Source organism: Adiantum capillus-veneris, chromosome 3 (assembly GCF_014529385.1).
Source record: "Adiantum capillus-veneris isolate H3 chromosome 3, ASM1452938v2, whole genome shotgun sequence".
Lineage (NCBI taxonomy): Eukaryota > Viridiplantae > Streptophyta > Polypodiopsida > Polypodiales > Pteridaceae > Adiantum > Adiantum capillus-veneris.
Window position 1 is genome coordinate 135,264,666 of NC_140933.1, and position 17,704 is coordinate 135,282,369.

The window sequence follows — 17,704 nt, forward strand, 5'->3', positions numbered from 1 at the left end:
AAAAAACGCACACATTGAGAGAGGAAAAGAGAGAGAAAACATGCATAAACAAAAAAACTCACACACATTGAGAGAGAAAGAGAGAGAAACTAATTTAACGTCGTAGGAAACTAATTAAAATTAAAAGACCTAAAGATCTAGCCGACGAGGAGTTGAACTCAAGACCTATTATTCAAGAGGGAAAGGGCATAACCAATCTATCATACTTGGCATGGGTGATAGAAAGGTTATACCATTTATCTCTTTTTATTGGCACACACATCCACACACGCGCACACACACAAGAAGAAGAGAGTTATAACGTCGTAGGAAACTATCCTAAAAGACGTTAAAGATTATGTTAGATGTAGACTTACGTTAAATTAGATTTAGGTTTATTTAAGTTAAATTAGATTAGATTTATGATTATTTTTAGTTAGATTTACGTTTATTTACGCTAGATTTAGATTTACGTTATATTAGATTAGATTTAGGTCTCCATAGACTGCGATGCCTGCATGAAGCGGGTGAAGAAAGCCCTCAATGGAATATAGGGTATTGCTGCCTTCACTCATGGTGGGCTCCGTCAATCCAAAAGTACTGGTGAAATGTCTTCAGAAGATAGGGAAGAAGGTGGATCTTCAGGGCGGCAAGAGTCACTACATCCCCGACAATGACCATCTAGACAACCTCTAGTCATTCAACAGCAACTACAAAGTTAGTAACAAGAGCAAGAACGGTCCAAAGGGCCAATTGCTGTCCTCACATGTAGATGGAGATGAGGCAGCGTCACCGCCGGAAGTTAACTCTCACATCTTTAGTGATGAGAATGCCAACTCTTGCCGAGTTATGTGAAAAATTATGTGTTAAATCAGTTTTAAGGTTCTTATAATCCCTGTTAGTTTAGTTCTTTGTTTTTAATATAATATAATTTACGTTAAATTTAGATTTATGTTATATTAGATTAGACTTAGGTTTATTTAGGTTTACCCACACACACACACACACCCACACAAGCAGAAGAGAGTTTTAACGTCGTAGGAAACTATCCCAAAAGACGTTAAAGATTAGGTTAGATATAGACTTACGTTAAATTAGATTTAGGTTTATTTTTAGTTAGATTTACATTTATTTAGATTTACGCTTATTTACGTTAGATCGAGTCCACGCAAGAATTACTTACGGTTTAGGGTTTAGAGTTAGACGAACAGTGAAAAGATCTACCGTGAAAAGATGTTAAGATGCTGTGAAGTGCTACAGCTAGAGAAGAGGCAAAGGGGTTTTGTCCACTATATGCAGTATCATGTAGACGTGGGTCTGTAGATTTCTTGTACCCACAAATATAGGTATTGACCAATAAAGACGAGATTATAACCCGGTGGTTCTGATCTCCGTGCACCTCTAGACCGAGGTGTGCGGGGATTGGACATGACTAGAGAATGTGAGGTAGAGAGAGAGAGAGAGAGAGAGAGAGAGAGAGAGAGAGAGAGAGAGAGAGAGAGAGAGAGAGAGATAAGACGAAGAATTCCAATAGAATATTAAATTTGTTGTCCAGGTTATAAGATTTTTATCCTCATTATGAGTAGTGACGAGGATGTGGGACCGTCCAACTGAAACACCTATCTCTCAATGAGGGTCTTATGTCCTTGTAATCAATGCAAGCATGCTGTGCGACGGACAAGACGTGTTTCTTTGCAGCACGTTCGCGAATTTGGTGAGTTCGATCCATCTATTATAGATCGAGTTGTTGCCAATTATAACTCGTCGGACTCTGACGCTGGCCAACAAGCAGCAATCTTGCAACCCAATAGACGTGTTCGCAGGCGCTTTGGTCAAGCGGCATATGTGAGGCCACAAGATGTAGCCTCTGACAGCTCGGGGGATGATCATGCAGAGCACATTCCCAACGAGGCAATGTTTGAGCCCGAGATTGATGAAATGATCGAGACGATCATGGATTCAGAAAGGCTTATCTATGATGATATGAAAAGTGAAGCCGATACGCCATTGTATAATGGAGCACGTATGTCTAGATTGAAAGCACTCCTGGTTCTTCTCAACATGCAGGCAAAGTTTGGATGGAGTGACACTAGCGTCATAGCGCTTTTCAGGTGATCTATTACAATTAGTTTACTTTAATAAAACTCTAAATGTATAATGATCTGATAGATTTTTACACGACTGTATCGTATTTTTATGTTGTGTAGATTGCTTAAAGAGCACATACTACCAGCTGACAATGTGATGTCAGATTCCCGAGATGAAGCAAGAAAGATTTTGCAAAACTTGGGGATGGATTACAATTCTATCCACGCTTGTCCTAATGACTGCATTCTTTTCAGAGGGGAATACATAGACATGGAGAAGTGTCCGAAATGTGATTCCGAAAGATATCGAGTAGATCTCCACGGGAAAAAAATTCCACAAAAGGTTTTGCGACATTTTCCTCTGCTTCCTCGCATCAAGCATTTCTTCGAATGTAAGTCCATGGCTGCCCTAGCATCATGGCATGAGGAGAATAAATCTTCGGATGGTGTGCTACGAATTCCTGCAGATTGCATAGCCTGGAAACATATAGATGAAACATGGTCGGATTTTGCCAGGGAAGCTCGAAATTTGCGCTTAGGCCTGGCTATGGATGGCGTAAATCCATTTGGTCAAAGATCAACATCTTACAGTGTATGGCCCGTTGTCATCGTCAACTACAACATTCCCCCGTGGTTGACTACGAAGAAGGGGCACCTATGGCTAAGCTTGATTGTGCCAGGGCGATATAAAGTGGAGAATATGGATGTGTATCTTCGTCCACTATTGAAAGAGCTACAACAATTGTGAATTGGCATAGAGGTGGTGGATATGAGCCGACACACAGGACGACGGAATGCTTTGATTAGAGGCATTCTAATGTGGACCATGCATGACTATCCCGGGCTAACAGAATGCTCAGGTGATCTATTGACACTCCTCACTCAGACACTGTAAATCTTGTGTTTTCCCATAGTTGATCTATTATCATGTGTATACATGCAGGGCTTCAAACAAGCGGATACAGAGCATGTGTCACATGTGGACCTAGATTGAATGCACGTAGGGCGCCCTCACTGAAGAAGAAAATCTACGAAGGTCATCAAGCGTATCTTCCAGAGAATCATGTGTTACGCGATGGCTTTTTGGGAAGAGAGCCACCAAGGATGTCTGCACAAGCATGGTTAGAGCAGAAGGAGATGTGCGATGACGGATTGCCTCCAGGGATGAAGAGACTATCTCTATGGTACGAGTTACCATACTGGCCCCGACTCATGATCAATCACTTGCTCGATCCAATGCACATATTCAAGAATGTGGGTAATCTACTATGGGACCATCTGACCGGCAAGAAAGATACTTTAGGAGCCAGAGTTGACCTTAGAAATGTGGATCGTATGGAGCAATATTGGCCGCAAACAGCGTCTGATGGATCGATAAAACTCCCTAAAGCACCATGGATTTTCACAGGAGCCCAAGAACGCAAAGTAAAAGAGACCATTCGATCTTTGCGGACCCCCACTGGCGTAATGCACTCGCTCCGAACGTGTTTTACTAAAGAAGGAAAGCTTACCGGTTTGAAGTCACACGATTGGCATAAAATGTGTCAGGTACGTTCATAGTGGACTTTAATATCATTGCATAAAGTGTGGACTTTAATATCATTGCTGCACATACTTTACAGTTTATTTTACCGGTTGCCATTGAGGGATGTTTGTCTCTAGACATCCATAACACAATCTACAAACTTGCAAAGCTGGTGCAATGGATCTCACAAAAGGAGATCAACGTAGACTCCATACCATTCGCCAAACTAAATGCTGCGGAGCTTGTGTGCATGTTTGAGAAACATTTTCCTACTACCATGCTAACCATTCAGGTGCATCTTCTTGTTCGCATAGTTGATGAGGTGGAAATAGCTGGCACAGTTTATTCCAGATGGATGTTCTTCTTAGAACGTTTCATGAAAACGTTTAAGGGATATGTGCGTCAAAAGTGTTACCATATACATGTGGTAGTGATGTGTGTGAACACACTAGGACCGCCGGGGCATTTTTTCCCTCTTTAGGAGGTTTTTTTCCCCCGTGCATTGTATATACGCCCATCACTCTAGGGCTACCTATCTTTCCATTGCACACTAAGTAATACACTCTCCATTGTGTACCTTGAGCTTCCTTCGTCTACTCCAAGCTGTGTGTGTTTCTCTGCAACCCTAATTCCAACAATTGGTATCAGAGCAGGTCACGTCCTCCCGGGCTTAGTCGCCAGCTGCTCCAGCACATGCCTGCTCACTTTCTCCGATTTCAGTGAGCTTTGGCAAGCGTTCGCAGGTCGACAAATATTTTGGGAGGGCTCGAAGAGCTTGGTCTGCTCAGAATTCTGATTTGGGCTCATTTCGGCCTCCGTTTTCACTACGGGCAGTACTGCACAGGTTATTTCGTCATTTTGTGCAGATTTTCTGTCAGTGCCGTTTCCTGCATAACAGGTGCCTTATAGTCTTCTACGGTTTGTGCTATATAGCACAAGTTGTTCCCGCTCCATTTCTCCTATTTTCGGGCAGTTTTCACATCAGGTGCAGCATTTACCATGGCTGACAACAACAACACAGATGTGTTCAAGATGTTTGCTGCTGAGGACAGGTTGGATGGGGACAACTACCCTATGTGGGCTTATATGATGCAACACGTTCTTGTGTCAAAAGGTGTCTGGAACATTGTGCAGGGCATTGATGTACGTCCTGGTTCTGAAGATGTAGGCGATATTGAGGATGTTGCAGGTCTTGCTGCAAGGATTGCAGCTGTTAGAGTTGTTTTGCCTACAGCAGAACAAGCTCGTTGGGATGTTAAGGATGCGCAGGCTCATGCATTGATTGCGTTGTCTGTGAAGTGCACCATTATTCCTCACATCCGTTCAGCAAAATCTGCAAAACAGGCTTGGGATATTCTAGCAGGTCTTTATGCAAGCCGCAATGAGGCTAAAATTGCTTTGCTGCGTAAAGAGCTAGAGTCGAAGATTATGCATGAGGAAGATGATATGGACACTTTCCTTGCTAGTGTCAAGGATATCAATGAGCAACTCATTTCTGCAGGTGAAGTCATTTCTGACAGTTCCCTTGTGCAGACTGTTCTTGATGCCTTACCAGATTCCTACCAGACTTTTGCTAGTACTTGGAGACTGATGACCCAAGGAAATCCTGAAGTTGTCAAGTTTGATGCATTATGCACATTGCTGTTGCAAGAGTCACTTTCTAGAAAAAACAGGACTAGGCAGCGTGCAGTTGAACAGGCTTTTATTGCTTCTCAAAGAAAGGGTGGTAACAGTAATGCAGCCACTTCTTATGGTTCTGCTGCGAGTGGCAAAAATTCTGTTCCTAATGCTTCTGCTGGAAGCACTTCGTCTGGCAATTCTGGTGATAAGGGCAAAAAGAAGATGCGTTGCCATTATTGTAAAGCCAATGATCACTTGATCAAGTCGTGTCCTAAGTTGAAGGCCAAAGAGGCTAAGAAGAAAGAGGGTGGTTCCACTGCAAATGCTGGTTCCACTACAAATGCAGCCATTGTTGAGTCTTCTGTGAAAGGAGATTGTGATGCTGATGTTGATGCAGAATGGGCTTTTAGCGCAGAGTGCACTTACAATCCTGCTGTCCATGATGCATGCTTGTCAGTTGCTGCAGATTCACATGTGTGGTATTTCGACAGTGGTGCTACAAAGCACATTACCTCACATCGTGAATTGTTTACCTCTCTCGAGTCTGTCCCTCAAGGGAATTCAGTCACTTGTGCCAACAACGCCTCTTATCCAGTTCAGGGAGTTGGAAAGATTGTGCTCACTGCTGCTAATGGCAGTTCCTTCACACTTGTTGATGCACTTTATGTACCTGGGATCAAGAAGAATCTCTTGTCTGTATCCGCACTTGCTAGACTTGGACTTGTAGTCAAATTTGTGGATGACAGATGTACAGTTCATGATCTCAGTTTTGGTGATGAAATTGTTGCATCTGGGCTTTTGTGCCGTGGGCTGTATAAGCTCACTTTGTATGACAAGTGTGGAAAAATTTTTGCAAATGCTGTTGCAGATTCAAGGGCTATTTCAGATGCAAAACTTTGGCATGCACGTTTTGGTCATCTGAATTTTGCCAGTTTGCTGCGTTTGCAGAAATCTGATATGGTTGCTTCTTTGCCGCCTCTTGAAGCACCTATCAAACATGTTTGTGAAGGCTGTATTCTGGGTAAAATGCAGCGTTCTAAGTTTCCAAAGGATGGTTCAGTTAGGGCCACATGCAGGTTGCAGCTTGTGCATAGTGATGTTTGTGGGCCCATGCAAACTCCGTCCTTGGGCAATTACCTGTACTTCGTGACTTTCATTGATGATTACTCCAGGCATGCATGGGTATTTCCGCTTAAAGCAAAGTCCGAAGTTTTTATGTGCTTCAAACAATTTTTGGCTATGGCTGAAAATGTCTCAAAATGTACTATGGGCACCCTCCGTTCCGATCGAGGGGGGGAGTATATGTCTCATGAATTTAATGCATTTCTGGCTAGTCGTGGGATAAAACACCAATGTACAGTGCCTTATACACCTCAGCAAAATGGTGTTGCTGAGAGGAAAAACAGGTCACTAACGGAAATGGCACGATGTATGGTCAAAAGTCAAGCTTTGCCGCATTCTTTTTGGCTTGAGGCCATCATGTGTGCCACTTATGTACTTAACAGGTGTCCTACGAAAGCTTTGCAGTCTATTACTCCATATGAAGCATGGCATGATAGAAAACCTTCTATTGAGCACATGCGTGTTTTTGGCTGTTTGGCATATGCTTTGGTGCCACAAGTGCAGCGCAGAAAATTGGATGATAAGGCTGTCAAATGTATTTTTGTTGGTTATAGTGCTGAAAGCAAAGGTTACAGGTTGTATCATCCGCAAACAAAACGTATTCTGGTTTCACGGGATGTAGTGTTTGTGGAAGATTCTGTTCAGCCCTTGCTGTCATGTACTAGAGACAGTAATGTAAGCTCACAGGACATTTATGACACTTTGTTGCCTCTTTTCAGTAGTGGAAATACGAATGTAAGTTCCAATGAGGCAAATGTACAGCCTATGGGGGTTTCTGAAAATGTTTTAGAACAGCCTATTACTGATGCAGATGTACATGATGTACTTGATGAGGAAAGGGCTGAAAATGAGCAGGCTAGAGGTATGCCAAAATGGCTGGTGCACACTTTGCGTGACAGTAAATTGGATGCACCTTTATCTAGTCGTACTCGTTCAGGCTCTCGCCATGCATCTTATGCATCAGATTGTTATGCTTTGGCTGTGTCTAGTTTACATGATGTTGACGAGCCTCTGTCTTTTGATGAAGCACATAATTCAGAAAATTGGATTGCTGCCATGAAATCAGAATATGATGCACTTATAGAGAATGACACATGGACTTTATGTGATTTGCCTCCTGGCAAAAAGGCCATTGGTACGAAGTGGGTTTACAAGTTGAAACGCAAGCCGGATGGTGAGATCGATCGCCATAAGGCTCGACTTGTTGCAAAGGGTTATGCACAACAAAAAGGCATAGATTATGAAGAGACTTTTGCTCCCACTTGTCGTATGACTACTGTGCGTTTTCTATGTGCATTGGCAGCTCATTTTGGTTGGGATGTACATCAATCAGACATTGTTACTGCTTTCTTGAATGGTGACATATTTGAGGAAGTTTATGTAACGCAGCCTCGCGGTTTTGTCATAAAAGGACAAGAGGACAAAGTGTGCAAATGTAAGAAGGCTTTGTATGGGTTGAAGCAATCTCCTCGTGCTTGGTATGAGAAAGCTGACACTCATTTGGTTAAACGAGGCTTTCGTAACAGTCCAACAGAAAGCACATTGTATGTAAAGCGTGAGGATGATGTATTTCTCATTGTGGTTCTTTATGTTGATGATTTGCTGATCACTGGACCAAATGAGAGACATATTGCTGAATTTAAGGCTGATTTGAATGCTACTTTCAAGATGAAAGATTTGGGGCTGTTGCATCATTACTTGGGTATACAGTTTAAGCAGTGTGATGGTGGTATTGGCTTGTGTCAGAAAAGTTACATAGAGACATTGCTATGTAAGTTTGGACTTGAGGATTGCAAACCTATTGCCACTCCCATGGAAACAGGTTTGAAGTTGAGTCTACATGATGCTGGCGATCCTGCTGATGTCACTCTTTACCAAACTGCTGTTGGCTGCCTCATTTATGTATGCAACACAAAGCCAGATATTCAGTTTGCAGTCTCGCAGGTCAGCAGATTTATGCATAGCCCAGGGTCTAAGCATTGGCAGGCTGTCAAGAGGATTTTCCGCTACCTTAGTGGCACTTTACATCTTGGCTTGTTTTATCCCAAGGGGGGATCATTGCCGCCAGACTTACATGCTTTTTCGGACTCAGATTGGGCTGGTTGTTTTGACACGCGAGTGTCCACAAGTGGTTTTTGTTTCATGCTTGGCAGTTCATGTATATCATGGTTGAGCAAGAAGCAACCTACTGTGGCCACTTCGAGTTGTGAGGCTGAGTACAGGGCAGTCTTCACAGCTACGGTTGAGTGTGTATGGCTCAGACGCCTTATGGCTGACTTGGGTGTTGGACAGGACACTGGCAACACTATCTACACTGACAGTCAGAGCGCATTGGCAGTTGCGAGGAACCCAGTTTTTCATGCTCGCACAAAGCACATTGAGGTGCATTACCACTATGTCAGGGAGAGGCTCTCAGCAGGAGAGATCAGCTTGGCTTATGTGCCAACACAAGACAACCTTGCAGATCTTTTCACAAAGGCATTGTCTCGTGAGAAGCTTGAAGCTTTCTGCAAAGCTTTGGGCTTACTCCCCTTTGTGGACTGATCCTGTCCTCAGGGCATGGCACTTCCCTTTACTCATGTGCCAGCTCTCGTTCACCGCATCACTCCAGGGGGGATTTGTTACCATATACATGTGGTAGTGATGTGTGTGAACACACTAGGACCGCCGGGGCATTTTTTCCCTCTTTAGGAGGTTTTTTTCCCCCGTGCATTGTATATACGCCCATCACTCTAGGGCTACCTATCTTTCCATTGCACACTAAGTAATACACTCTCCATTGTGTACCTTGAGCTTCCTTCGTCTACTCCAAGCTGTGTGTGTTTCTCTGCAACCCTAATTCCAACAAAAAGGCACGTCCGGAGGGTAGCATGGCAGAAGGTTGGTTGGTATCAGAGTCCCTAGTGTACATTGGAGAGTGGCTAGACGGATTTGATAAAGCCCGGGACACGCTATGGCGAACCATAGATGATGAGCTCATATCGGAGATTGTCATACCGATTTTGCATGCTTCACAATTCAGTGATGCAAAAGTGGATTTCACAATATGAGGATGCAAAGCAAGAGCGACAAAGGGCACGAATCGAGTGGAGACGGGGAAGACGACCACCGATGCACTATCCGACGGGTCTGGAGAGACTACCAACATTCATGAGCTTAAGATGGTTGCACAACCAATTGAAAAGCGCACAACAATGCGGTGACGAAGTGACAGAGGAAGAGTGGGAGTACTCTCGGGGTTGCGCGACCAAGGTAAGTTTGCAATGTACGACTAGCTAGTGACTTTATTTCTAAACGTTTGAATGGCCACTCATAATCTTTGTTCGTTGTAGTATAAGTCGTACACAACAGCATGGTGTAAAGGTCGACATTTTAGGGTGGAACGGATCGACAAAAAGCGTTTTACTCAAGATTGTGGAATCATGGCAAAATTTGAACAGTCTAGTCGACGACGTTCCTCTGATGCAGATCCTGTGGTGGCGGAACTCACTTACTTCGGCACGCTACAAGAGATTTTGAGGATCGATTACAGAGGATTTTTTGTCGACTTGTTTGACGTGCAATGGTTCAAGATAATCATGGAGGGTCGCAACGCTACTGTGCGTAGAGGAGATTCTGGTTTTCTTGAGGTGGATTCTACTAAGAAATGGACCGACCTAAGAGACACTTTCGTACTACCCGAGCATTGTGAACAAGTAAGTATGTAAATAGTTAACATCCCCTTTTACAAGTTATGTGCTTGAAAGCTCTCATGTAAGTTATGTGGCTCTGGCAGGTAATATTTCATCCTACAAAGTCTACATCAAACTGGTGGTACGTCATAGAGGTAGCCCCTCGTAGTGCAAGGACGTATGAAGGCTACCATGTGCCAATCACAACGGCATCAATGGAGGAGATCAGAGAAGATGCTCAATCAGAAGCCGCTGCGGTGGTGCCAGACGAGCATCAAGATGCTACTACTCTATATGGGGTGCATGCAGAGGATCTACAAACTGAAACAGAGGATATGTGTTTAAACGGAGAGCTCTATATAGATATAGGAAGTTATGCTGAGTTATGCGAGGATGAGAGAGAGATCTCTTAAAGCCACAAATATTGTATTTGAACAATTTTGCTCCGTGTTGTAAAAGCTCTGGCTCTCTAAGTACTTTCCATGGTGTATAACGCTCTTTTCTACTCGCGCTCATATCTTTTGATTGAAAATTCTGAGTTTTCGACTTGCCTCTTCTATCACTCAATTCATTGCCTCCACACCGCCTCGTGTTCGACGAGGCTCTTTACCCTCCCCTTCTTTGCTCGCCCCCACACCAGCCACAGCATCGCCATCTACGCCAGGTTTTGCGCGGCTAACTGTTCCTAGCAGCTACACACCTCTACCTACTCCGCCAGGAGCCACCCCACTCGACACTCCTCGCTTCGGGGCCCAGACGCCGGTGGAGACACCTGACGTCCGTACCCCCATCGACACACCGCTAGAGACCCCTGCCGGGACACCCAGGTTCACGCGTCACCGGCTAGAGGGCTTGCCTTACTCCGTCGACTTCAGCGGCGGCATCATCATGGATGATGACGGCAAGGAGGTGATCTCGCGCATGCGTGGTCTTTGCTCTCAGCTTTTTAGACACTACATACTAAACAAATGGAGTGAAGTACCAAGTGATTTAAAAGACAGAGTCATCAGCATACTTCATGATGAGTTTCCCGTTCCAACACGGGATCAGCGCTTCAATGAATACCTGATGAAGATTCGAATGCGCGAATACTGCAAACACAAGCGTTCCGAAGTGCAAAAAGCAATCAAGCATGGGTGGAACAGGCCAGATTGGCTGGCCAAAGAAGATTGGAAGAATGCGAAGAAAGCAGCGCGCGAGAATCCCGACAAGTGGAAGCAACAAAAGGATGCAGCCAGAGCGCGAGTAGAGGCAGGGAGCTCGCACCACTTGGGGAGCGGTGGATGGGCATCATTTGAGGCCGATTTTGTAAGTGTTTTCGCATTGCTCTTTATGTTCGATAGTTTAGGGTTTATGAGTTTTTTAATACTAACATAATGAAATCTTTGTATGTTTTGACAGTGGTCGATGACAGGATGTGATCCCACAACGTACGAGCGCGAGTACGCAGGCAGGAAGGGCTTAAACGCCCCGATGGACATTCTCAGTTCTCGCGGCGGCATGGTTAGTATTAGGGTTTACTCTTTTCTATTTTTTGTATTGTTTTGTAAATGTCGTTATATGTTTATACTTACTGAAAGCTGTCTTATTGTCTTTTTCTGCAGAATCCGACAGATACGCCGCTTGGACGCAATGAGACGTCTGACTAGACGACGTCAGTTTAGCCGTAGCTAGATAGCATTAGTTTAGGGTTTCTCATAGCTTATGTATCATGAGACGGATTTTATACGTCTTTTTGAACCATGTATATTATTACATTTGTCACCGCAGTTCATTTTGCCAATCAATTCTTTATGCCTATGATGTTGTACAATTGTCATTATTACATTTGCCAATCAATTCATTTTGCCTATGATGTGTACAATTGTCAATTTTACGCTTGTCAATTTTGCAAACAATGCGTCTTGTAGGTGACTATTTTGGGTCTATTATCCACCCTTGCACTTTTTTTAAAAAGTGAATCAAGTACAATATGGTTGATGGGTGGCAGGGCATTCAATGCCCTGTCACGAAAAATTTTTTCTCTCGGGCGTCGCTATTTATGGCTCTGTAGCGTCGCTATGAGCGTCGCTATAGACTTCTGCGTAACCGTCGCTATGAGCGTCGTTATGAGCGTCGCTATGAGCGTCTCTATATAGCGACGCTTATAGCGACGGTTTTAGCGATGCCGGGGGTTATAAAAACCCAGTGTATTTCCGTCGCTAACAGCGTCACAAGGGCACACAACCTCTTGTAGTGTCATCTTCTTCATCTTCATTACTATGCTATTATGCTATGCTAAGCAAGAAGAGTGATGATAAGTGAGAAACTATTTCTTTCTCCTATGAATGAATCTTCATCCTCTTCCCTACCCTCATTCCCTGCTAGCTCTCTCCACCTTCGAAGGTGTTTGAGGCCTTGGGACTGAGGCTTGGGACAATTAATTCTTTTTACAAAGTTTATGTTATCCTCGTGATGCATGAAGCTTTCCATCTTCATTGCATCACCTAGGTCACAAGGAACACAAAGATTGTATTGTACCAAGTCTCTATTGATGGGAGAATCTATAATACAAACGCCTTTTGGAGGGGGGACCGGCTCCAAATAAATCCGATCCTCAACTATTGTCATGTTCTCTAATACTCTCTCTTGAAAAAGTATTGTTCATGCCAAGTTAATTAAGTACTATGTTTGTGTTGCTACCATCAATTAAGTTCACCCTCTATGTTCTCAAAGTAATCTCACAAAAATGCTCACTCTAATTCTCTTAATTCCGATATCCTCAAAGTTCATAGGCCATTTTCATTACATCCAGCAACCAGAATCAATGCAAAACTCTAAGTTTTCTATAGGAATTCATAACTACAATTCCAAAATTTGGCCTTGAAAGGCCTTTCATCTCTAGTTGGCACACTAGTCAATTCTTGAGCCACTCTCAAGCAGTGAGCCATGTCTTGAGATCAAAATAAGTGAGAAAGGGGGAGCTATTTTCGTCGTTTTTGGAACATGGAAAGACTGTAGCAAGAAAATAAAGGTGCAAGCGAGTGTGGTTCACAAGTGGAATGATGAACATCGACTTTGGACCTTGTAGTTCTTTGGGTTTGTCCCAAGTGGAAGCGAGTGAGTGTGGTGCAAGCGAGTGTGGTTCACAAGTGGAATGATGAACATCGACTTTGGACCTTGTAGTTCTTTGGGTTTGTCCCTAATTTGCACTCCAAGACCCTAATGCACATGCTACATATAAGGGATCAACATTGTGGAATGAAGAGTAGGTTATTCTCGATGTTGGGCATTGACCATGTCCTTTTGTCATTGAGGAGTACCCACCTAAGTTGTGGCCCATCAATGTGAGACCCCAACTCGTTGAAAAAGCCATCAAAGTTCCATATCAATTTAGACACCACACCTTACCCAACCCATCCTCTTTTGAGATGGGCTAGTGTGTTTTACACACAAAGGTCTACCTCTTTATGAATTCTTATAGCTAGTATGTATGTCAAAAGTTTTGCCTTTGCTCCTTTGCTTGGGGCCTTTCCTTTTTTTGAGTGAACACTTAGTCCAATCTTGGAGGGGGGGTGGGGTATTGGCTGACTATTTGTTCGGCCACTCTGTTTTAGCGAAGGCAACCACAATTCGTCCATTTGGCATCGATGTGAGGGCACCATTTGGGCAAGTTGGGCAGCAGGCGTGTAAACACCCTAACAATTCTTCTTGTGGCAACAAGTAAATGAGAACCCTTGAGAGTGGATAAGCCTTCTTGGCAGCAAGATCAAATGAATAGTCGACAATTGTCAAAAGCACTTTGTATGTGCCGTTAGCAGAGGCAGCAGAGCAAACTGCGAGAGTATCGGAAGCAGAGAGAGTAGAAGTGGCTATGGCGTCTTCCTCTCCTCCGGCAATGCTGCATTCATCTGTGTGCTCAAGCTTCGTCGCTCCACTCTCCAAGCCCTCCGTTCTCGTGGCCCCTGCTTCAGCATCCGCTGCCTCGTCGCCCTCGCTATCCCTTGTAGTCTCTGCCTCGTCGTCGTCATCACACCCCAGCAGCGATGGCCCTGCTGCCCTTAGCAGGCGCTCTATGGCCTCCCTGTCTGGTGTAGCAGGCATACTTTACCTACTCTCTGCGACCCCTCAGGCTCTTGCCGACATTGAGGATGATTACAAGCGGGAAACCCAGAGTGTGATCGTGCAGGTGCGAAGCACCTTGGAGCTGGACAAGGCCGATCCTACTCGTGGGGACGCTGTCAAAGCGCTTCGCCAGACATCAAACGAGTGGGTCGCAAAGTACCGCCGCGAGAAGAGATTTGCTGGTAAGCCCTCCTACAGCAACATTTATTCAGTGCTGAATGCTGTATCTGGACACTTCATCAGCTATGGTGATGGTGCTCCGCTCCCAGCAAAGCGCCGCACCCAGATCCTAGAAGAAGTCGACATTGCGGAGAGGGCTCTTGGGCGAGGCCGATGAGCCCTTCATTATATGTGGGTGCTACATTTGTAAAGGATATGTACATCATGAAGCCAGAGTTTTTCCATTCTGGTTGGCAAGCTGGTGATCCTTGGCAGCTCACATGGCTGCGACAAATTTAGGGACCTCTGGCATTGCGATGTACATGCGGCTGAGAGAGAGACTGTCTTTGTTCGTTAGCTTTTTCTTTCTGCTTTTCTGTCTCATAATTTTGCTACACTGTATAATGATGATGCCAGATGAATTAATGTACACCTGTTATTACCAGATTGTGGCTCAACCACAGATTTGCCAATTTTCTTGGTGTGTCAATGCTAGACGCTTTGCCAGTGGATAGGAATTCTAGCGTTCCATGTGTGTCACCAGGCTCCGACTTTAACCGGTGGTTACGTCGTGCTCAACTTGTGGATGTGGTACACTGATGTCGTAAGGCTCAACTTTTCTCTTTATGGTCGTGTTATGACTGCGGATATGTTGACACTGCAGGTAATCCACTCACACCTGTCACTTCTAAGAGATAGCAATATCGGGAGCTCAGACCGCATTCATACTTTTTTCTCTTCACGGTCTAAGGTCCTTGTAGTTGTCAACGATCCGTCTTTAGAAGGGTTTGTGCTTGCCTTTGGGATCAGGGTCTTTTGAAGGGGCCTGAAACAAGTAATTGCATATTGCAAGATGTTATTGGAAGATGGAAAAATATATGGGTACATTTGTTAATTCGATAGGTTCCCATCTTGCCAGTCAATTTCTATGTTCACGGGAGAGGTGCCAATCTTCTGGTTACTCTGTGATAAGGTTGTACTAGTTTCAATTTTGTGTTCAACACATGACTATAAGGGCTGTCACAGCTGTTGCGATTTGTGTTTTTGTCATGGACTTGTCATGTTTCAAGTACAATCATTGCACGTGAGGATGTAGTGTATATAACCGGCATTGCATGGTGGATCCATGCAATGCCAGTTTGTTTGCCCGAGCATGTCATTAAGACAAATAGCAGTACACAGTTCTACAATGCTGTGCTACATCAAAGGCTTGCCGCAAGTGTGAAAACATGGCTTGCATGCATGTTCCATATCATAATATACTGGCCATTGCAACCTTCCAACTTAAGACTAATTGCAGAGATTCCTCTGGTCTTCAAACTAAAGTGTAAGGGGAACTGGACGAATATTTATGGCAGTAAAAATGAGAATGAAAGTGCTATGAAACACTAACCTTCCAATTGCTTTTTCTTGATTTTCCTCTTCCACCTTGTAAGGTTTTTTTGCCATCCAGTCCCATTTTTATTTTAGGCATTTTTCATTTTGGCCCTATTGAGAGGGACTCTGTTCTGTGGGCTCAAGGCTAACCAACCCATCTTCATCCTAAATGCAAGCTCTTGATTTTCCTCAGCTATAAATGTGTAAAATGGTATTAAGAAAGAGGTACTTCAAGGATCTAGAAAGAGTAAAGTTTCCCTCTCTTGAACTCCTGTTTCTGTTGCTGTAAAGAACTCTCTTGATGTAAAAGCTAATAAAGACAGTTCCTTTTGTGCTGCATGTAGACGAGGAAGGCACGGCTTGAACATTTTTTTACCACAACTGCATAGGAATGTACTAAAAAAATGTACAGTTGATACTCAGCAGAGTGGTACCAAATTATATCGCTTTGCCTCCAGATCAACCGTTTTTCGCTGTGAGTTTGTTTCAATATGAAGATAGGATGCTTGTTGAGTCTCCTAGAAGAAATTAGTTCGAGGGGACCGACTGTTTCAATGGTGATAATTCTGTCAAATCAAGTGCCCTTTCTTTGACATATGGCTACTACCATCTACACACAAGCAAAGAAGCTAAGAGCATGATGCAAGCCCAAAATACACAGGATACGGCTATGGACCAAACAATCTGAGAAAGGCATTGTAGATTTAGTACCTTGGTTACTAAGGCATGATTAGGACCACTTTTATCTTCACACATGGAGTTGTATGTCAAGAGTTTCATCATGTGAAGATACAAGCTCTTCTAGTTTCAACCAAATCTTGCAAGAAATTGAGAAAGATGAGCCAAATCTCATAAAAAGTTCCATCTTTTATGCATTGTATGAAAAGAAAAAGATTTTTTCTCACGAGGTTTTTCCCTTTCTCTGTATATATTCATCTAGCCTGTTGTATTCACAAGGTTTAGACATTGCCTATACTACTAGTATGAGGTAAAACCACCCTTTCCATTTGCACTCCTTTGGTCTTTTTAACCTAATTTGTATTGAGGGTTTCAATATAGAGGAGATTCTATATGACTTTTCTCTAAAGGTTATTTGTACTCAATCGTTGAGCCACAAACACTTGCCTATGAGCCATGAACGTATGCTTCTGAGCCATGCATGATGGTTTCCTCTAAGCCATGCATGTTGTTCCTTTGAAAATCATCACTGAACTTATCAAGATCTGTATCCACCTTTTGCACCTCTTCTTGGGTGGCTTATCTATCATCTCATCTCATCTCATAGGTTCAATTCACCTATGTGCTGAAAGGGGGGTTTGTTGGGTCTCAAAGGAATCGTTACCTTTAAAGAAAACCATCCTAATCCTATTGGTCGCTTAATTAAATTTATCCTACCCTCTCCCAGCTCCACCTCCACTTATGAATTTTTAAACTCCTTCACCATTCATGAAATGCAAGCAAGCATCACAGTAGAGAATGGGACTATTTTTGGGATGGTTTGGATTTGAGACTCGTGGATGACATTGACCCCATGCTTCTTTCTTGCCAACCATGGAGCTTGAGACATGCAAAGCACTACACTCTGTTGATCCCACAATTTGGGATCCTTAAGGGCAATCTGAAGTACAAGGTAGCACCCCTATCTTGCTTGCTTCAATTCAACCTCTCCTACCCTTCTCAAGTTTGCCAAAATTGGTATAGTTCAAACACTTAGCTTCCATACTCTCATTGAAAGACTTGACAAGGAGGAAACAATGAGCAGTTCAACTTTTGCTATTGCTATAGTCTAAATTTGAAGACAACTAAATTACCCATGCTTGCCTCACATGTGCAACAATTTTTAAGACCTCATACCCTATAGTGTTGTGGGATGTGGACTCTCTCTCTCTCTCTCTCTCTCTCTCTCTCTCTCTCTCTCTCTCTCAATCAATTCAACATCTTGAGGGCACACACTCCAAAATCAAATATAGAAAATGCCGATTGCTATAGTGGAATGTAGACTAATTCTACATATCTCCATAGATATCAAATTAAAACCAAAACTATTTTCGGCCTACCCT

General features: G+C 43.5%; 1 protein-coding gene across 1 annotated transcript; it reads left to right on the plus strand.

The window, feature by feature from the left end:
• Positions 1–13,775: 13,775 nt before the first annotated feature.
• PSB27 (photosystem II family protein) lies at positions 13,776–14,712 on the plus strand. Its single transcript, XM_086509223.1, has one exon. It carries the CDS (start codon positions 13,858–13,860, stop codon positions 14,443–14,445), a length of 588 nt encoding a protein of 195 aa, XP_086365349.1. The 5' UTR covers positions 13,776–13,857; the 3' UTR covers positions 14,446–14,712.
• Positions 14,713–17,704: the final 2,992 nt, after the last annotated feature.